This window comes from Phyllosticta citriasiana (assembly GCF_038021145.1).
Source record: "Phyllosticta citriasiana strain CBS 120426 chromosome Unknown IWZ02scaffold_1, whole genome shotgun sequence".
Taxonomy (NCBI): domain Eukaryota; kingdom Fungi; phylum Ascomycota; class Dothideomycetes; order Botryosphaeriales; family Phyllostictaceae; genus Phyllosticta; species Phyllosticta citriasiana.
In genome coordinates, this window is record NW_027117278.1 from 1,696,425 (window position 1) to 1,716,261 (window position 19,837).

The window sequence follows — 19,837 nt, forward strand, 5'->3', positions numbered from 1 at the left end:
CCCGTTGAAGTGCATGAACACGCCCTGTCTATTCCCTATGTGGTAATGTATAAGCCATGATTTTGGCCACACTGTTTCGAAGGTTATAATACAACCTACATGGGAGAGTCAGATATTCAGCGGCCAAATGACATTAGTTACCAAGAGCAGCAGCATATTACAGGTGTTGACTGAAGAGCAAGTGGGTCGACATTGCGTGGTTGAATCTTTCATTCCCTTTCTAAATGCGCTCTCCCGTGGTATCAAAAGCCATGCTAAGCCAGCATCAAATGAAAGACGAACTCCCGCGCAGACTGACTGGCGAGACCGAAAAACAGACGTCCAAAATCCTTCCTCAACGCCCTTCAACCGTCGGAATCTGCCCCTTCTCAGGACATATTCGTCAGCCTGCCCAACTCCCTGTGCGCTGGATCTCGGCACTTCTCCCAGCCATCCTCACCCCCCGTGACACAAGGACAGTTGACCATCCCCGGCGCCGGCGCACTCCTGCGCAGCTCCTCTTTGCGTCGCAGCAGCGCCCTGGCCTTCTCCATCCGCGCCTCGCGTTCGCTGCTGCCCCTGGCGCCCGCGTCGGCCTCGGATTCTTCGATGTGCTCGTAGTCTTCGCGTTCTTCTTCGTTTCCTTGTTCTTCTTCTTCCGAAACGACTTTGCCGAGATTGAAGAGGCTGGCCCACTTAGATTCCGTCCTCTTAGTGTCGGCGATGGGGTCCGACTGGGTGGTCGTGGTTGTCCATGACGAGGACGAGGGGGAGAAGGACTTGTGTTTGCGGTTGCTGGGTTTGGTGTCTGTGGCTGCGTGACGGACGTGGTCGTCGTCCTGAGCGCCGGAGCTGGTCATCTGCGTCTTGGAACCGCGCGTGCGTTTCCGCTGCCGCTTCTTCTTGTCATCGCCGTCTTTGCCAGGTTTTTCGTCGTCGTCGTCGTCGTCGTCGTCGTCGTCGTTGTCAACGGAGGTCGAGTCAACGAGCGTCTCGCTGTCCGTCACGTCGACCCAGTCGTACTCCTCGTTTTCGGGGTCTGGATGCGTGGCGGGGTCGAGGATGATACTATGCATCATTTCCGAGGGAACGCTGGACGAGCTCAGCGACGAGCTGGACTCGCCGAACGAGCTCGAGGAGCGTGGCTCCGCGGCTGCTGTCTTCTTTTTAGCTGACTGCGCTTTGTATGTCGACAGAGCGTTCGTACGCACCTGTCTCACTGTTTTTTGCCATTTCCTTTGCGTGAAAGAGAGTCTGGGCGCTTTGAAGTGGTTTGGAAGCTTTCAAACGCTTGCTGAAGGCTTTCCCCTTTAGCGGATGAGTGGTCGATACGAAATGCTCATGCGCTTGCTAACTTAATGAGTGGACGTGGTAGCGATGTGGATGGGATGCGTGAAGTAAAATCAGTGCTTGCAAAAGGCGTAAGGTAGACATGGTGGAGGTGCTCGCGCAACGTCCACGACTTGGTGTCTCGGCGGCCGTCGTCCCCTTCCCAGGTGACTTCTTTCCTCGACAGGCAAGCGGGCTGTTGGGTACGCCGACCCACAAAAATAAGACACTTCAGTATAGGTACGAGGCATTGAGAAGATTAGTCGCTGTCTACCGAGAGAAACTGTAGTGTTGTGGAAGATGACTGCTCCAATCGCGTGGTCAGGGGTCAACACAAAGGATTTGACTTGTGTGTACAATGTCAATTGACTTAACAGAATGTGGCGGATACCAAGCTATGCAGCATTGTTCAATGATAATGGTGGGCTCACAGGTAAGCTTTGCCCCCAATGAGAATAAACTTGAGATCGGTATGTCGCAGGTGACTGAATGCTCCTTGTTTCTGGCATGTTGGACTTCTCGGCACTCTCCTGTCATGGCCCGAAGAAGCTTGGATGTTGTCTACAGTCGATAGAGCAGCGCAAGTGCTCCCTATTGCTTTTGAACTTGGTCCCCGCATCTGTGGTAATACTCGCATCAAGACTTAGACATTTGTTGGTGTCCCCAAATTCAGGGGTAAAACACAACGATGATTACTTCCTTCCAGGAAACTTTTGAATGCAGTTTAATCCTGCTGACGTCGGAAGAAAATCAAGAAAGCATACAGCACAGGTCGATTCACGTCTTATAGCCATACACTGTCACCTTCACCTTCAAAACACCAATCTATGCATGATCTCAGGAAAATTGTTTGATTTTACATTGTTAACTCTTTCGGTCCGACCCTTCTCCTACCGTACCTACGGACTACTACTACTACTTCTTCTTCTTCTTCTTCTTCTTCTGGCCTTCGTCGATCCGCTTGATCGCCGCCCGCACGTGGGACTCGACGAAGCAAAATCTCCAGCCATCCTCCGGCACGCTCCAGCAGGGGCAGTGCAACTCCTCCGGAGTGGGGTCTTGCTTGGGGGTCAGCGCATCCTTCGCCGCTTTCCCCAGGGACTTGGCCAAGGACCCGGCCGTTGTTGCAGAGGCGCGCAGGACATCCATGCCAAACGAGGCCATGGATTCGTCTGTGATCTTCTTGTAGTACTTGTCACTGCGCTCTTCGGCTCGCACTTGTTGGGCCTCGGCGTCGGAGATGGTCTCGAATGGCTCGCATTCCTCCTGGCGCCGGATCTCCTGCACTTCGAGCTCGTCGATCTTCTCGAACGACTCTTCGAGATCCTCTGCCTCCTTCTCTTGCTGGGAGATCTTGCGGGAACTTTTAGGTGCCATGTTGGTCTTGCTGGAAAAGGGACACTAAGAGGCTCGATAGCGACGGACTATATGGCAAACTTGCACATCAAACAAGTCCATTGTGCGCGGCTTGACTGTATACATGTCGTTCAACGATGTTTTTCTGGTCGAACAATGCAGATGCCGCTTGACGCCGAAGTCTTAGGGGATAGAAGTCTCTGGAATCCACGAGGTCGGCATTTCAGAATTATATCCCGGGAATGGACGACAACTTGTAACCCAATTGATGCGAGGAGAAGCAGAACGATGACGATGACGAGGATGACAACGACAGGGAGCATTGGTGCCCTTTCTGACTGAAACGGCGGTCGTACAGGTGCCAATGTGCCGATTTTGCGCTGTATGATTTGGCCGTGGGATTGCGAAGGAGGTTGAAGCTCTTGCTCTCAAGGGTAGCTCAATCGTGTTGGGACAATTACTCTGATCCAGATACAGTTTCGCAGGGGTATGAAGCTGTATACGGGCGAATCCAACTCATCGGTCTCTCAAGTTTCTTGCTCTTGACCTTCAGGTCAAACATGAGAAGTTCCCATGAACTGGCACCTGCAGTTGGCTCCTCAGTCTTTCTGTTTCTGGTCGCCCAAGTCCTCGTTCATAACAACCACATATGTGTTATGGTCGACTTTGAGTAGTTGCTTGTTGTTGAGAAGCGTCTTCGTGTTCTCGGACACCATTTAGTGGTGTTTATACAGCTTACATAGACAGGTCCCTAAATTTGTGACCACGCCATTAGTTTACTTCAACTTGCTGATCAAATGCACTGGAAGAGGCTCAGATTTCTAGGGAAAAGAGACTTACCTTGGACCTCCCCTACGCGGCAAATACATTGCGACCATCAAGTCGCTTATGTATGAGATCCTGCCATACGATTGGCTCCTTGTCAAATGAGCTTTCTACGGCTTTCCCAGCGCGCGCAGAATCTTCTTACTTTTGACTTTCAGGTCAAATACGAGCAGCCGCCAAGAACCAACTCCAGTGGTTGGCCTTTTTCGACTTCCTGTCCCGAGTTTCCTGGGAGTCCTCATTCACAACGACAACGTACGTGTCGTGATCCACCTGCAGACGCTCCTTGTTATCGTGAGGGATCTTCATCACTGGTGGAGTCATTTTTCGCGGTGTCTGACAGACAGAACCAAAGGGGGAGCCCTCGAGGTTGATTACTAGGAAAACGAGCGGACAAGGTGATTGTTCCGCCGTCATCTCTTTACAGATATACTAAAATGGCTGCATATGACTTCTCAGCCTCTGAGTTGAACTGGAAAGCGGAGAAGACAATCACCTTGTTTGCTTGCCTGCTTGTGTCCGCATGGACATACGTATATGCATGGGTTTATTAAATTCCTAAACTTTGAATTCTAGCCAATGCGCTGAGTCTAAAGTTCAATTAATGATAGATATCAAGGGACAGAGTGATCCGGGGCTGATTTGACTTACCTTGTCTTCTAGAGAGAGAGACCAAAGTAAGCCACTCACGACGCGACCAGGCTGAGATTCTCGACTGTTCTCTCCCCCGAGCCGCACTCATCTGCGCCGTCACGACCAAATGCAAAAATCTTAGTTGAGGCTGTTGGCTGCCGCAGGAGTGAAGTCGGGTCCTGGCCCTTGAGCTTTCGAAAACGAGGTTGAACATGAAGAGACTACCGGAACGTCTGGCGGTGGGATTGCTCCCGTGGACCCACACTCGATTGCTGTTCTCGAGTGTCCAGAGCAAATGTCAATGGCATTCGGTTCGGCTTTGAAAGGTTGCTCATTGTTTGTGAGGATCTTTTCTATATGTAGAGCCAACTTCGCGACGTTTGACCGATGGTATATGTGGTGGAGGCCTCGATCATGTACACCAGGAAGTGGATGTGTGGGCCAACCTGGCCATCTCTTGGCGAAGGGAGTATATAATGCAGGTCGTCTGTGGTGAAACTAGCCGTCAGATAAAAGCTATATTTCCGTAAGATGCTTGGAGCCGCGAGCACGGCCTGCTTCTGTGGATCGAAGCATATATGTCGTTCAGCTGGCGCGGACAGGAAGCACTCGAGCTCCACGTCGCTGTGTGTACGGGAGCATGGTGGCGTGCTGGGGTCGCAGAGCGGTGGCCGAGCAACCCGAGGAGCTCATGCTGTGACCACATGGTACCTAGGGGACGTCTTGGTTGACTAATTAGTCGCGTACTCGCCGTGTCTTTGAACGAACTGCCAAGTCACCAGCTCCTTGGTTGTATCCTCGGACCCGACCAGAAACCCAATCAGGCCCATCCATGTTTTGGGGTGAGCAAGTAGTCGGCTGGCTGAACCGTCGTCGCGGTGGGCAGTTTGGTCACTCATCCTGAAATCACATATTTTGTCAGTACAAGCTCATCACTTGCGCAAAAGAGGTTGGCACTTGGTTATTCTTTGAAGAAAACTAGACTGTTTAACTTACCTGGTGATCTCTGTTGACCCAATCGATCGGGTCGAAGACCATTTCGAGCCACTCACTCAGAGTCTGACCCAACAGCTCCCCACTGGCGACTATATACCACCACCCGTAGCCGGTACCAGACACTTAAGCCGCGACGATGCCCTTTTCCTTGAGCTTGGCGCGGACGTGCCCGTAGATCTTGCACGACATCCACCCGTTGACCGGATCGGCCAAGCACGGGCAGAGAGCCTGGTCGGGGGTCGGCTCCTTTGGGACTTTGGTCTTCTCAGCCACCTTCTGGGCCACCTTTGCGGCACCGGTGGCGACGGCGGCGGTGGCAGTGCGGAGAGCGCCTTTGAAGAAGCGGCGCCCTTTGCTCGATGCGCCGGCGGCGGGACGGATTCCCAGGACCGCGCGGGAGGCCTGCTGCTGCTGGATCTCGCTGACTTCGTTGGCCGTGATGACTTCGAAGTCGTTGGTTTCGTTCTCGGTGGTGGTGTTGTGGGGAGCCATGGTTTTTGTGTTGTGGTGAGGCAATTGGCCATTGGAGGTGAGGCTGCCAAAATTTATAATGAGAAGTAGAGCGAACAAGGCCATTGTCGCGCCGGTAGTTGTTTGAATATAGTGTGGCCACATGGCGATGCGGAGGTGTGCGCAAATAGTTCTGAAATGTCGAAGGACAATGTGCGAGGCAAGTTGCCAAAGTGGCAGCTTTCAGATTATGCGCACAGATGGGTCGCTGAAGTAGGTACGCCGATGCTTGGGAGGATCTCTCTGTCGGCCAGAGAAGCCCATGTATTTATGGCGAGATCATGTTTGTCCTCTCGACTATCCTTTGACAACCCAAGACAGACATTTTCTCTTCTCTTTCTGGACCGAGGGAGACTTTTGGAGAAAGTGGAGAATTCGACGACAAAGAAGAGAAATGGACAGAGAGACAGAGCACATGGAATTATTTGAATTATGGTCATGGAAGCTCTAAAACAAAGCTCCATGAGATTTTCAAGACAACGAGGAAAGAAATGGAAGCACATGAAATGCCGACAGCAGTTGACGGCATGGAAGCACATGGTGATGTTGTCGTAGACCTGCTCTCTCTCTCGTCATTTTCATGGTGCTACTAGCATTCCGCGTTCAAGCTGTAGATAAGGCGAGAAGAAGTGATGTGGTCGAAATAGAGTAGTGAGAGGGCGGGAAAAAGCAAAGGAATTTGCAACAACCCACCCGCACCCACCTTTCTTTGCTTTTTTCTGCTCGCGTATCTGACTGCACCAACCTGCGGGGATCACGATCGGAACGGGTGTGTGCATGCGAACAGATAATGGCCCCCTCCCTTTGCCTCTCTCCCATGGCAGCTCACAACGACGACAACACCAACAAGGCCGGCCCATCACAGCTCATAGCCGACGGCGCAAGTTCCGCCGAGCGCACACGGTTCAAACACGACGGAGAGGCCGTGACTGGAAAGGGAGGCGTGCGGCTCGCAAATCATGGACCAAAACCTCTTGCTCCGCGGACGCAAAGCAGCATGGCGCACAATGCAAAGCGCAGCAGAGGCCAATTTGCCCAGGCGCGGGAGGCAGGAAGACGGCCAGCCAGCAAAGCAGCAGGACAGAGCCGGGCCGCCGTGCAGCAGCCAGCCAGCCAGCCGTGGCCCGTCGCGTCGCCAGAAAGGTCCAAGCAGCAGTGCAGGAGCAGAGGTGCTTCCAAGGTTTGGGGGGTTCGGTAGTCCAGTCGTCGAAGGGCGGCGATGGCGGGACGGCGTCCCGAACTCCACCCCGTTCATTCATCCCGCCTTCCGCGCAGCAAACCGGAAGTGCATCCCACGACCCGACGACGTTTGAACTTGTTGGACTGACCGTCGCCTGCAGAGGATGGGGCGGCGGGGTTTGACCGTCCTCGACACTGGCTCTCGCTTGGCTTCCTTCATTTGCATGTCTGATGACATTACCATTCCCGTCGCCGTGGCCCCCTCTGCCCCCTTGCAGACTCGACTGCTTCAGTCCCGCTGTTTGACGTGGGGGAGAGAGAGAGAGAGAGAGAGAGAGAGAGAGAGAGAGAGAGAGAGTTGGTACATTAGCAGACAGGCCTAAATTACCGACCGACTGCCTGGCTACTGCTTGACGTTGCGAGACGTAGGTGGTGCAAAACGCGGGATGCGTGAGGTGTGGCACACAGCGTGACGGCAACAACGCGGTAGCATCTCACCACACCCAAAGGTAGCCGTCCTGTCAAAAGGCATGACCTCTGAATCTCTCTCGTGGCACGTCAATCTCCCACGACCGCCGTCGGCAAATATATGTACGTGCGTGCGTGCGTGCGTGCGCTAGACAGACTGCAGGCGAGCCGCGCTGGGCTTGTTGATTTGATTGGCACCAAGCCTGACCCGTTCGCCGCCCATGACGACAGCAAGCCCTTGCACGGGGCCCGCTGATGCCAAAAAACAGCACCGCCCATCCCTGGCCGTCTGGTGGAGAACAAAAAATGAGGGTGCTGCGCGCGCATCACATACATAGTTGGGCATCTTGGCCGGCAGGGCCAGGGCATCGAGTGCCTCATATGAAGTCTGACAAGTATCGCCTGTGACTACCGCATTGTGGCATTCGCGTTAGCTTTTTTGGCTACCTTGGCCCGTCCCCCGCCCACGGCCGTTGGCTGCTGAGTTCATGTTGCCCGCGATAGTTCAGCAGTACGTCAGAGCCACCAAACTGAGTTGAGCAGCGGGGGCGAGCGAAAAGACGAAGAAGGCGACCTGCCGCTGCCACGGGGCTTGAACAGGCTTAGCGGAGCAACCGGGGGAGGGGGTGCGCCAGGGGTTCGAGATGGAATTGTTGCGAGGGAGTGCGCAACGAGGAACGAGAGAGAGAGAGAGAGAGAGAGAGAGAGAGGAACAGGAAGCGGGCGCCGATGGAGTTCCGTCTCAGCAGCCATGAGGTGAGGTGACGCTTATGGTGGCAGACGACCAAGGGTACATGGCACAGCACAGCGCGTCTCTCAACGCGGCGGCGGCGCGCAAGCTACATAGATACATACATAGATGCATACATTATTACCTGCCTTGGCTCATGCAACTCAGACTTACTTGCTCCTAGGTACATGTACCTCGACCAAACACCACCACCACCACCACCACCACCACCACCACCACCGTCGTCAGCGACGCCGGCCCGCTGGGATGTCAAACACACTGCTGCAGCCCTGGCACCCGCGCCTTTGTCCCCCCCCCCCCCCCCCCCCCCCCACCCCCCATGGCTGTCGCCCAGCAGCCACACTTTTGGCAGACGTTTGAAGTTGCGGATCGTCGCAGCGGTCCTTTTTTTTTTTCTCCCCTTCGCCCTTCCTCTCGCCGTCGTTGCGCCTTGCCCTGCCCTGCCTTGCCCTCGAGATTTGAAAATCGTCATCTGCTGGCTCACTCAAAAAGTGATTTTTTTTTTTTTTTTCTTTTTCCTTCTTTAATGACTCTCGCTGCTCACAAACCCACCTCCGCCCGGCCATTCGCTCTCTCTCTTCCGCCTGCCGGTTCCCCTCCTCCGTGCGCCGCCTCTCTCCCTCGCTCGGCCGGTCCGCTTTGAGCGCCACACACGAGCTACTCTGCTGCTGCTGCTGCTGCTGCTGCTTGCCGTCCGTCTCCTCGACCCTGGCCGTCCACCGTGCTTGCTCGCACTGACGCCGTGCGTCCGTCAAAAGTCAGAACGGGCCATCAGTGAGGGCTTCGCCGTGGGTCTGCCCGAAGGACGAAGCGCGTCGTCGCTAGGTACCGTCAACTCGGGGGGCCCATTCCTTCACTACCTCACCACGCTTGCGTCTAGGGAGCGGAGCGTTCGTCCAATTGCCACGCTTGCCCCTACTTGAAGAGCCGAATCGCTTTCAAAGCTCTTCATCGCGCTGCAGCGAGTGCGGCGGGAGCTCACAAATTGCATTGCATGGCTGATCAGGAGTATGACGGACGTTGCGATCCGCATAGCGGCGGCGAGAGGACGTGTCAGAGAGCTGGAAAGCCCTATCCTGCATACATACCCAAGAAGAGTGGCAGAAGCATAGCCCTCTCTCGCTGCGCTGCCTCGCGTCGTCAGAGTGCCTTGCCTATTGATGCGCACAATATGCGACAAGATTGGGGATCGTAGATAATAAAACAGGGTACTGGTGCAAACGAGGTGCGCGGTGTGAGAGAAGGTTGAGCATACACGGGCAGTGAGAGGGGTGCTGAGGAGACGAGTTGCGAATCTGCAGAAGTGGATGCAGGAAGGTTTTGACGTGCTGTTTTCGAACGCAGTCATCGCATGCATGTCTATGGGAGACTCCATGGCACGCCAGACTCCAGACTCCACCATCCACTTTGGTAACTGGTCCTGCTCAATGCTTGCTTGCTTGCTTGCTTGCTTGCTTCTCACTGCTCCTCTCTAAATGCGGGAGCTGAACCATGACGCGGATGCCATGGAAATTGCTACCTGCTACAGGTACCACTGCAGTTGGAGATAGCGAGCCATCTTTGAGCACCGCAGCAGCCACGCCCAGGAAGCTGTCATTCACCAAGACAGTCACGCCTGAGGAGCCTTCATGCGCATGCACCACACCACGGCTACCTACGTCGTTCCTGTCTGCCCAGCTGGGTGCGCTCGGGGATATGTCGTTTGTTGCAACACTCACTGTGAAGCCATCATAGGCACCATGGGCAAAGTCATCTTTTTTTTCGTTGCTCATCCCAGGAGACGCCAACCGGTGCACACTTGCATCCTCTACCGCCAATGCTTGTGCTCGCCTAACCCAAAAAGCTCCCCCCGCCGAAAGTCTGTCTCCGCCAAGTCACTGCGGCGGCGGCGGCGGCGGTGGCGTTATGGGCATCCCTACGAGCGTTGCCAACAGAAAAGCTCAAGGGATGCCTGCTGCCGCTGCCGCTGCCGCTGCCGCATGGCAACCTAAATGAAAGAGAGGCAAGTGGAGGCTTGCGTGCGCTCGCGGGCGGCCCGTCGTCTCCCATGCATGCCTCTAAACCAAGCGTCTATAACGTCCCCGCTTTCTAGCGAGTCGTTTCAGCTGAAGAGCCAGTTGAACCACTTTTCGACCGCATTCCTAGACCAAAAACGGGTCAGCACCAGGTATGTTTTGTTTGGCAGTTGCACCCTTGACGATGCGCGCATCAAGGCACTGGGTGCATCGAACTGCTGGGGCAAGAAACTTACTTTGGAGGCGTCTCGACGTAGTTCCGCTGGTACTCCTCAATCTCGTCCAGATTCTCGTACAGATCGACGTCTTCGCCCTTCTTGAAGCTCGTCCTGTGGAACAGTTTCCAGCCAATGTAGAGCAGGGGAAAAACGCCAACCATGGTGTACCTGGCCACATCGTCGTCGTCGTCAGTCGTCGGTCGGTTCAAAGGCGGCACTGCACTGTACCACTGATTTGGAGATCCGAAGCCGCCACCACTTACGAGAAGAAGAAGGACGTCGTGTCCCACTGGCCGGGCAAGAAGACCGTGTAGCCCCCCACAAAAGTCATGATGAAGGTGCCGACCAGGCCGTAGTAAGCGGCGTACGGCTGGCCGAATCCCTTGTACGGGAGACTGTCTCTGCTGAGGCCTTGGGCTTCGCATGCCTTCTTGAAGCGGAGAAACGTGAAGCACATGACGCAAAAGTTGATGAGCTGGCTAGCAGTGATGAGGTTGACGAACCATCTGAATCATCATCGTTAGCGCCACCTCCAATGGTATCCTGTTCACACTGTACTTACTGCAGGACCTCCGCCGTGTTCTCCGACACCTGGAGGAAGGAGAGTAGCGCAATGGCCAGCACGACCAAGACGCAGTAAATCGGAACGCCCTTGCGCGTGCACTTGCGCAGGAACTTGGGCGCCTTGCCCTCGAGCGCCATGCCGTACAGCGAGCGCGACGCGCAGTAGACGTAGCTCTGACCGGCCGAAAACGCCGCCGTCAGCACCATGGCGTTGACAATGTCCGGAAACACCTTGATGCCGAGGCGGTTCATGGCGACGACGTAGGGCGATGCGGCGGCACCGGGCTCGCTGTTGGCAAAAGCCGCCGCCATGGTCGGGTCGTCGTACGGCACGTTGATGCCGACGCAGAGCGCGCCCAGCACGAAGAAGGCCGTCAGCCGGTAGAAGACGGCGTTGTACGCGCGCGGCATGACGGCGCGTGGGTTCATGGCCTCGCCCGCTGCCATACTCACGTAGTCTGGTCCGGAAATGGCAAAGGAGGCTTGGATCAGACATTGGAGGAAGCCGAGGAATCGTCCCAAATTGCCCTCATAGTAAAGGGTTGCAAATGAGCCGGGGTCGCGCCAGTACCTGGAACAGAAACGTCAGCTATTTGTTGTTTTGAAGAGTATTCGGTACGTCTCATTTCTTTCTGTGCCCACGATGCCCAGGAGATTTCAAGAGTGTAAGGGACGGTAACGAAAGGCTCCCATCAGCTCTAGAATTTCGATGTGCCGCGACTTTTTCATTCCAGCCTCGGTGTATGCCACTTACCTAAAGCCATAGCGGTCTCCCTGAGGATTACCGCCCAGCATCGCAATAAAGGTGAAGAAGATCAATCCAACGGCCAAAAGCACCTTGCCAAGTGCCGAGAAGAACTCGGTCTCTCCGTACCACTGGACAGCCAGAATATTGGTGAGTCTGCCTCGAGTTAGTTTCCACTGTCAAGACAACAACAAACAAAGGAGAGAAAAACTGGATCAAGTACGTACCCATACAGAACAATGACGATAGCAATGACACCTCCGGCCGGCACGGCATCGGACCAGTAGTGGATGATCAGGTTGCAAGCCACTATCTCAAAGGGAACCAGGAAAGCCTCAAAAATGAAGAAATTCCAACCAGCCGCGAAGCCGAATGCATCGTCGACGTAGCGACCGGCGAAGCGGATAAAGGGCGACGAGATGGGCAGGTACGTCACCAGTTCTGCCATGCAGAGGGTTACGCTGAATATGAACGAACACCTGTGGAAATGTGGTGAGTTTTGTTGGGACTCTATCGTTGGTGATAGGTCATTCGAGTCAAGGACGTACCATATGGTGAAGGCGAGGAACAGGCTCGCGGGACCTCCGTTCAGGAGTCCTTTGCCGATTTGGACGTACAGCGCTGTGCCAATGGTTCCACCGATACTGCAAAAGCGTAAGCAAAATAAATCCTTCTGTATCTTCTCCTTATCTCTGTAACTCCTGACCCCTCAAAGACGTCATAATGAACACAAAAGAAATCTCAGCTGCATGGGCGATGACTGTTCCCGAGTTGCAGCCTCAGTGTGGAATGCCTGCCACCTGAATCCTCCAAGCGCAGTACCAGGATGAGGCATTTCTTTTGGCACCTTTGTGGCAACATTTTCCTCTCTATCTCTCATTTTCATATGAGATGGGGAGCTCCGGGACACAATGCGACTTACCCAATTAATTGGATGTGTCTGGGCTTGAGCCTGCGCTGCGTATGGTCACCAGAGCCGCCAATCTGCAGCGACGCGCTTTCTGGCGACACATCGAGACCGCCGCCAATTTTCTTCTCGTCGTCCGGGATGCCTCCTAAGGACGGCGACAGCTTGGGCGGTAGATCGACGCCCGTCGATGCCATGATGGGTGATGGGTTTGGTGCGAGTCGTGGTGAGTGTCGCGACAAGTGGTAAGCGGACGATAGTGATACCGCAATATGAAGCGAGCGATAACGCTATGGCAGGCGAGGTACCGTGGAGAATGTCGATTGCTTTAAGCTTTGTGGAGGAGGTCCGTCCCGTCGTCAGTTCGGAGAGGCGTAAGGCTGCCGATCTGCCTAGAGGTGATGGGTCGGATGCGTGTGCGTATGTGGATATGTGGAGAAGCGAGATGGTATCTCACACTCGGAACTGGAGATTCCCACCCCCCGCGCGTCAACGGCGTAGTTTTCGGAAGTGGTGGTTGTCGGTTCGCGTATCTATCCTAAACGGATGGCTTTGAGGAGCAGGCAAAAAAATTGAGGCACGAACTCCATCTGGGGGTGCGCAGGGCAGTGCAGGACAGGAAGGAGCAGGGAATAATGTACGATCGACCGACTACTCGAGAATAAAAGGCCCGGCTCTTCTGCTCTTTCTATCTGCGACGCCACGCTGAGGCTGGTTGGATGGCGTGCTTTTCTGGGCGTGCGCCCACGGCGTACAGACTGTCTGTGAATGGGTTGGTTGCTAGATATGCGTCGAGGGTGAGATGAGTGTGCAAGAGGGGTTGAGCTGGCAGGCTTTGAACGGGTGGGCTGATAGCCTGGCTGTAAGGCCGTCGTAAACTTCACCGGCCCAAGTAAATTCGTCTGTCCCGCCGCGACTGGGCTCTTATAGGCTGTTTGTGAATGGATATGTGGGTAGGAATAGACAGATGGACGACAACAGCGATGCCAAGAGAAGAGCGGAAGGCGCCGATGTCTAAACAAGGAATGGCGCGATCTTGGCCGAGGCTCTGCACGCGTGAGGTGAGAGAGGGAGAGAGAGGGAGAGAGAGGGAGAGAGAGAGAGAGAGAGGGTGAGAGAGAGAGAGAGAGAGAGAAAAGAAAAAAGACGGAGTGGCTGATTGTCTGGAGACAAGGCTGGCTACCGGTACAATACCAGGGACGCAATTAGGAAGTATGTACCTTGGTTGGTTTCCCACGACCAAAGGTTGTTCCTCTCCCCGCAACCACAACCAATATTCCCCACTTCTCAGTCCACTTGACGTCTACTTGCGCAGCATCATCTTTTCGAGCACACACACATGTGGAATTGAAGCAGCTTGCGCCAACCGGCACGGCAAGTGCTTCTTATCGGTCTTATCCGACTCCAAGCCCGCGCCAAGTGCTCAGCGTTCGCCGCCGAGACAGGCCAGAAAACGAGTCCTGCCAGTCAACGGCCGCCGCCTCGCAGCTGACTGCCCGTCTCGAAAAAGTGGCTGAAAACGTTTCCCAAGCCGCGGACGTATCTCGTACATGTCAGGATGTTGCATTCCTCGAGTCCAACCGCTTTTCCCCCATCCGTGCGCCTGGTAGCTTGCCGCATGCGTCCAGGACTTGGCTGACTGCGTACCACTCAAGGAACACAGAGAGAGGAATGGAAAAAATGCCCAAAAGGCCACCTGCAGCCAACCAAAACCATTGCATGATCCGTGAACAGCTAGCGGCCGCCTGTTCGTGCCGCCGGCGCGCTTGATGACCGGGGATGCCGTGTTCATGTCGATGGCTGTCGACCGGAATAACTGTCAACGACACTTTGTCCAAGACCGAGACTACGACGGTGAATGGTGGCCTGTAGATCGCCAAGCCCTGGAAGCACTTTGGACGGCTCCGCGCCAGCTTGTTGTAATCTGCTCCGATTGGGCGACGCTGTCAGCTACAGGTTGTGGCCATCATTGCTCATGCCTGCCAGCCGGTTACCTAGGATCTGAAAAAGCACTCGCTGAATTAATTCCAAGCGAAAATGTTGGCCCGATACCACCTTTGCAATTGCTAATTACGCTGATCCTCTGCCAAAAAGGCATCTCGTGATTTGTAAATGGGCGGAGGCTCAAAGGAAGCCGTTGGTGCCTTCTTGCAAGATATCCAGTTCCTCCTTGCTTTTTCTATACAATTCTTGAGCCTCCCGCTCCCGCCGGCTCACAAAGGCCACTTCGTCTCTCAGCGATTCTAGCCGCCTCGGGATCGCTGCCTCCTCCGAGATTTGCAAGGTGCGAAGGGAATCAAGCTCCACCCGCGTCTTGTCGAAAGCTTCGGCCGCGTCCACAATTTTTTGCCTGAGCGTCTTGGCACGCTGTTGATATCCACCAAGGTGAAGTGCAAGCTTCTTTTCGATTTTGTTGCCCTTTTCAGCGGTAGCCATAATGGTATCTTGGATGTTCTGATTTATCGTTAGCTCAATTCAAGACACCACCCCAGTTGAAATCAACATACGTCAAATGCTTCGACCATGAGCTGCTGCTCATCCATCTCATCCTCGCCATATCCAGCAAGACCAGGCAGAATGGAATCCTGGTGCAGCTCGTCCCAGGCCCTGCTGAATCCCTCCGTGTTTTTCCTCGCCTCGTCTGCAGAAAGCTCCAGAGCCAGCTCCATCCGCGCTTTCTGCAGATGACGTTCGTCCAGAGATTTGACTGGTTTTGGACTTCCATTGACCTTGGCATGGCCGAACCTTCTTGCATCATTAGCAATGAGAAGAGCAGCTTCTTCCAAGACGGCTCTCTCAGCCGGGTCCTGGACTGCCGAGGCTCTTTCCACCATGGCATTGACGTCGACGACCGAGGGTCGAGGCAGTCCTCTTTGGTAGGCTTGCGTTTGACGCGCAAATTCGGCACGATCTGCTGCTTCTCGGATTGCCCTGTCCCTCGCGTCCCTGATCGCTGCATCCTCCTCACTCGTCTCGGCCCGCAAGACTTCTTGTTGCTCCTCCGGCAGCTCGAGTTCCCAATCCGTCTCCTTTGGCTTAGGCAACGCCGCAAATTTGCTCTTCATGTCAGAGCGCATTGCCTTCTCCCGCAGCTTCATGTCTCTTGGCGTCTGTCCGACCAGCTGCATGCCGTTTTCCCGGTTGAGATTGAAAGTGTCGCGCGGTGTCTGCATAGGCGTGGAGCCAGGACCGCGCATAGGAGTGGCACCCACGCCACCTTGACGGAAAGGAGTTGCCATTGGATTTGGGGTCGACACCGTCTGTTCACTGGGAGCAGCTCCGCCGTAGCCAGTCGTTCCCGTCTCATGAAGTGGTGTATTTTCCCCACCGAGAAGCGCAGACTGTGTATCGGTTCTTGCGCGTGCATTTCGAATCTCGTTGGCAATGCGGTCCTCTTCGGGAGCGGCCCGAGGAGTCCGCAATGGTGTGTTGCCCACCAAATTGGAGTAATTGCCAATCAAGCCCCTCGTTGCCTCATTTTCACTGCTCCCCGCGATTTGGCTCGCTCTCTCGCCTGCCATGCCCATCTTCACAATGTCGTCGAGTTCGCTTTCGCCCACTTGAGGCGCAGGCAGCACCAGAGATTTTCTTTTACTGCTTCTTTCGGCCTCTCGAATTTTTTGCATCTGCGCCGCTCTTTGGGCAGCTGCGGAGACTGCAGCCGAGCCACCCTTGTCATTCTTCCTCTTCTTGCGCTCTTCGCTGTTTTGCTCCATCTCGTCGGCCTTCCGCTTGTTGGCCAGCTGCTGTTTCCTAGGATCAAAGGCCTCTCTTTCCTTTTCGTTGATGACTGATTCTTCCTGAGTGTCGTAGAAACCTGGCGCCGGTGCCTTTTCAAAGGGAATGTCCGCATTGTAGTCCATCTGACCCTTCTTGACCGTCGTAACCTTGATGTTGATTCCGGCATTCTTGAGCTCCCTGCGTTTCTGCAGAACTGCGAGGCGGCGTGATTCCTCCAGCTGCCGTTCGCGGGCTTTTCTCTTGGCCTTTTTACCCTGTGTGTTGGCAAGGCGGGCTCTGGCCTCACTCAGCATTTCCTTTTCATCTTCATCGAGGTCGATGGTATCGGGTCGAGCGGGTTTCGATTCTGGGTCTGGGTCGACTTCGCCGGGTCTGAGCCTTCTCACATCGTCTGCGCTCGGCGCAGCGGTTTCTCCTCCGTCTGGGCCACCAAGGCCGAGTTCGTCGTTTTCCTTGGCTTCTGCCTCGTCGAGTAGCTTTTGATACCGCTCAAGGCACTGGGTTGCAGTCCGTCCGACAATAGGCGCAATGGTCCTAGGCCGACGAGTTAGAATCGCCTCCGCCGCTCTTGAGGATCAACATACCTCCACTGGGTGGGCATCAACTTTGCCAGATGCAAAAGCTTCTCATCTTCCTCTTTCGACCACTCGACTTTGCGAATACTGGGGTCCAGCCACTCGCTCCATCTTGCCTTGCACTGCTTGGGTGTCTTGCGCGCAAGCAGGGAGGAAACGCGCGCCCATTGGTTCAGGCCGTATTTGGATACGGCGACTTTGACAATCTCATCCTCGATATTGGTCCAGACTCCTCCTTTGACAACAGGCATTTTGACGCGTGATTTCGCGTGGGATGAGGATTTCGGTGGTGAGGATCGGAGTGTCGAAACGGAGCTTCAACTTCCAAAGTGGTCGGTGGGTGGCTTGGCACGCTAATCTTGATCCGATTTAGCGCGACGAGACCCTTGCACGGACCTGGTCTGACATCACAGTCCAAGTGCCAGTAGGATACATAACATCAATCTGCGCAGAGGGTTGATGTACTATCCATCCGATACTTCCCTTTGTGTCCAGCATGCTACCCAGACTGTCATTGCCGAAGACGGCGGAGAAAATTGGTAAAACGCCCATTGTACGCTATCAAACGCTGCGACTTGCCTCTTCGGACACAAAGTCGAAGCCTCAAGAATCAGAAACTGCCAAATCTGTAAAGGTATCTCATGACGGCTTTTTTTGACGCTGCCTGCCTGCCTAACCTTGTTCCGTTGACAGGATGAGCCACAGCTCAAACAAAATACAGGCCAGACTCAAACGGAGAAGGATGAAGAGTTGAAGAGGAAGATGGCTGGCATCGCAGGCGACGGCGGTGAGGCTGGAGTTGAGTACGAGGATGGACAGCCGACTGCGATGAAGAGGAGTGTCCGCAACAATATGTTTCGTTACATTTGAGCATCCAAATTCCCGTAGTATACCACGGTCGGACTTGAAGATCTGGTTTTTGAAAAAGGCCACAGGCAGGGGCAGCAGCATCAGTGGAATGGTCTCGACCTAATTTTTGCGAGCCGGGCCCGCATCAACATGCTTCGGCTTTACATTGACGAACCGTGGGAGCTTTAGTCGGCGCAGCCAAGGTCTTATTTGAATATGGATATGTACTGTACACTGGATCTGCATCACTGTCGAGGGATTGAATGATGGAGGCAGACAGACATAACGGAGCTCTAGAGATCTCAGATGTCACTGGATATGCTTTTGAATTGGCCCAAGACTTGTTTCCTCGTGCAAGGCAAAGATAGCACTTTGCTTTTGGAAATTCTCGGGCAGTGGAATTAAGAATCAGTGGGGAAGAGCCTGGGATAGACAGGAGGTCGACCAACTCCAAGTTGCGATCTACACAGGCCTTGTGTTATCGATAGAGCGTTCCCCGCCTCTGCTCGTTGGCGATGGAGAAAGAAGAAACTGCTCTGAGATGTGTGAGCCGTTGTAGAAGCTTCTTTATCATGAGAATAGGTGGCAGGGAAGGCAAATATTCAAAGTCGCGATGATGCAGTGCATGGAAAAGAAAAGTGTTGTGTTTCAGCCGTGTGTCGTGCCGCGCGTTGGAACAAGGCGTGCGAGGGCACCACGTCGACGCTAACAAAATCTCCAGCGCCCCGGACCGACCCTCTTTCAGGCATTGACTCCTGAGACTACATCAATTGTCCTTCCCCACCACCTTGTCCTTTGTCCTCCATTCCCTTCCCACTACCTACATCAAACACCATGGCAACGTAGGCGCGCTTCCCTTTCAGTTCCGCTCTGCTTTTCACCAGTCATCCCCCCACCGTCTTTCAATTCTGGATTTGAGACTGAGCTACTTCATCTGCAGCAACATCACTTGGCACCCCGGCCTTACGCGCAAGGAGCGCAACGAGTTCCGCAAGCAAAAGGGCTTCACCATCTGGTTCACCGGTCTCTCTGCCTCTGGCAAGTCAACCATTGCTACCGCTCTCGAGCAGCACCTGCTCCACCTCGGCCTCGCCGCCTACCGCCTCGACGGCGACAATGTTCGCTTCGGTCTGAACAAGGACCTCGGCTTTTCGGAGAAGGACAGGAATGAGAACATCCGCAGGATAGGAGAGGTACGGACACCAATGCTTGAGGAAGGATGGCACCCGCAACGCCGCCAGATCATCCTTTTCAAGATCAAGACTGGCAAAGATTGATTCTTCGCAGGTTGCCAAGCTCTTTGCCGACTCGTCCACCATTGCCATCACTTCTTTCATCTCCCCCTACAAGGCCGACCGCCAATCCGCGCGCGACCTGCACGCCGCCTCGCAGTCCGCCGACGACGAGACCCTCCCCTTCATCGAGGTCTACGTCCAGATTGCGGTCGAGGACGCCGAGAAGCGCGACCCCAAGGGCCTGTACAAGAAGGCCCGCGCCGGCGTCATTCCCGAATTCACCGGCATCTCGGCCCCTTACGAGGAGCCCGAGAACCCGGAGATTTTGATCAAGAGCGTCGAGACTCCAGTCGAACAGGCCGTTGCTCAAATCACCAAATACCTGCAGGAGAAGCGCTTGATCAACGTCTAAGAAAGGGACCTGATGTTTTTAGATTTGACGATTGCATAGAAAAGCGAAATTGTTGTATAGACCCTCCAACGGGAATGCAAGCTTATTACCAGACACAAAAGTCGATCCGAAACCCTTTGAATTTTGGCGGGCCGTTGCGTTTGCTTGGTTGCGCGGTTGTATGTAACGCCGCTGACCTGGTCGCAGATCTGATCGGCGCTTGCTTGCCTGGTGATGCAGAAGCGGACGGGATGACCCGCAGTCGCAGCTCCTCTTTGCTGTCAGGATCGAGATCGTTACCTTATCGATGGAGACCGATCCCACCACGGAAATGCCCTTTTTGATCCAAAACCGCGCCGTTGTTCTTCGTACGTCGACGCGGCTTTGCTAGCCGGTGGCGGGCTTTGCACTGCCTGACTACTTCACTGCCCCTACTTGTGCGAGGGTCCATCTGTGGGATGCTCCTCGTGCGCGTCCGGCTAAGTAGTCGAATGCTCCTCAAACACTTCCACACGCAGTCGTCTGATTCCCCGCCATACTATGAGATGGAGACCGGATTCTCCTTGTTCGC

The 19,837-nt window shown here is 54.6% G+C and overlaps 6 protein-coding genes across 6 annotated transcripts; 2 read left to right on the top strand and 4 right to left on the bottom strand.

Moving 5' to 3' along the window:
* Window positions 1–368: 368 nt before the first annotated feature.
* Window positions 369–2,685, bottom strand: IWZ02DRAFT_486704 (uncharacterized protein; the record flags this gene model as incomplete). The annotated part of the gene is made up of 2 exons (XM_066769289.1): window positions 369–1,071; window positions 2,228–2,685. 2 exons carry the CDS (start codon window positions 2,683–2,685, stop codon window positions 369–371), a joined length of 1,161 nt encoding a protein of 386 aa, XP_066627199.1.
* Window positions 2,686–5,001: 2,316 nt separating this feature from the next.
* Window positions 5,002–6,069, bottom strand: IWZ02DRAFT_18688 (uncharacterized protein). The gene is made up of 2 exons (XM_066762354.1): window positions 5,119–6,069; window positions 5,002–5,022 (listed from the first exon to the last, which is right to left on the bottom strand). Exon 1 carries the CDS (start codon window positions 5,731–5,733, stop codon window positions 5,242–5,244), a length of 492 nt encoding a protein of 163 aa, XP_066627200.1. The 5' UTR covers window positions 5,734–6,069; the 3' UTR covers window positions 5,002–5,022; window positions 5,119–5,241.
* Window positions 6,070–10,072: 4,003 nt separating this feature from the next.
* Window positions 10,073–13,044, bottom strand: IWZ02DRAFT_18739 (putative carnitine transport protein). The gene is made up of 8 exons (XM_066762361.1): window positions 12,491–13,044; window positions 12,117–12,212; window positions 11,796–12,047; window positions 11,578–11,724; window positions 10,822–11,394; window positions 10,523–10,765; window positions 10,278–10,427; window positions 10,073–10,167 (listed from the first exon to the last, which is right to left on the bottom strand). The coding sequence occupies exons 1-8, from the start codon at window positions 12,670–12,672 to the stop codon at window positions 10,128–10,130; spliced, it is 1,683 nt and encodes a 560-aa protein (XP_066627201.1). The 5' UTR covers window positions 12,673–13,044; the 3' UTR covers window positions 10,073–10,127.
* Window positions 13,045–14,422: 1,378 nt separating this feature from the next.
* On the bottom strand, window positions 14,423–17,158 carry IWZ02DRAFT_18867 (pre-mRNA splicing factor component-domain-containing protein). Its single transcript, XM_066762386.1, has 3 exons — window positions 16,801–17,158; window positions 14,983–16,750; window positions 14,423–14,929 (listed from the first exon to the last, which is right to left on the bottom strand). Exons 1-3 carry the CDS (start codon window positions 17,040–17,042, stop codon window positions 14,600–14,602), a joined length of 2,340 nt encoding a protein of 779 aa, XP_066627202.1. The 5' UTR covers window positions 17,043–17,158; the 3' UTR covers window positions 14,423–14,599.
* A 53-nt stretch (window positions 17,159–17,211) lies between these two features.
* IWZ02DRAFT_18907 (uncharacterized protein) lies at window positions 17,212–17,890 on the top strand. Its single transcript, XM_066762394.1, has 2 exons — window positions 17,212–17,425; window positions 17,485–17,890. The coding sequence occupies exons 1-2, from the start codon at window positions 17,288–17,290 to the stop codon at window positions 17,659–17,661; spliced, it is 315 nt and encodes a 104-aa protein (XP_066627203.1). The 5' UTR covers window positions 17,212–17,287; the 3' UTR covers window positions 17,662–17,890.
* A 218-nt stretch (window positions 17,891–18,108) lies between these two features.
* Window positions 18,109–19,506, top strand: IWZ02DRAFT_18885 (adenylyl-sulfate kinase). The gene is made up of 3 exons (XM_066762389.1): window positions 18,109–18,482; window positions 18,581–18,833; window positions 18,928–19,506. The coding sequence occupies exons 1-3, from the start codon at window positions 18,475–18,477 to the stop codon at window positions 19,285–19,287; spliced, it is 621 nt and encodes a 206-aa protein (XP_066627204.1). The 5' UTR covers window positions 18,109–18,474; the 3' UTR covers window positions 19,288–19,506.
* The last annotated feature ends 331 nt before the right edge of the window (window positions 19,507–19,837 follow it).

Coding starts and splice junctions, on each gene's coding strand:
- IWZ02DRAFT_18867 (XM_066762386.1), bottom strand. CDS start 17,042: ATGCCTGTTGTCAAAGGAGGAGTCTGGACCAATATCGAGGATGAGATT. Junction 16,751..16,800: donor TTGATGCCCACCCAGTGGAG/GTATGTTGATCC, acceptor TCGTCGGCCTAG/GACCATTGCGCCTATTGTCG. Junction 14,930..14,982: donor TCATGGTCGAAGCATTTGAC/GTATGTTGATTT, acceptor ACGATAAATCAG/AACATCCAAGATACCATTAT.
- IWZ02DRAFT_18907 (XM_066762394.1), top strand. CDS start 17,288: ATGCTACCCAGACTGTCATTGCCGAAGACGGCGGAGAAAATTGGTAAA. Junction 17,426..17,484: donor AAACTGCCAAATCTGTAAAG/GTATCTCATGAC, acceptor TTCCGTTGACAG/GATGAGCCACAGCTCAAACA.
- IWZ02DRAFT_18739 (XM_066762361.1), bottom strand. CDS start 12,672: ATGGCATCGACGGGCGTCGATCTACCGCCCAAGCTGTCGCCGTCCTTA. Junction 12,048..12,116: donor TTCCTCGCCTTCACCATATG/GTACGTCCTTGA, acceptor ACATTTCCACAG/GTGTTCGTTCATATTCAGCG. Junction 10,168..10,277: donor TACGTCGAGACGCCTCCAAA/GTAAGTTTCTTG, acceptor TTTTTGGTCTAG/GAATGCGGTCGAAAAGTGGT.
- IWZ02DRAFT_18688 (XM_066762354.1), bottom strand. CDS start 5,733: ATGTGGCCACACTATATTCAAACAACTACCGGCGCGACAATGGCCTTG.
- IWZ02DRAFT_18885 (XM_066762389.1), top strand. Junction 18,834..18,927: donor ACATCCGCAGGATAGGAGAG/GTACGGACACCA, acceptor GATTCTTCGCAG/GTTGCCAAGCTCTTTGCCGA.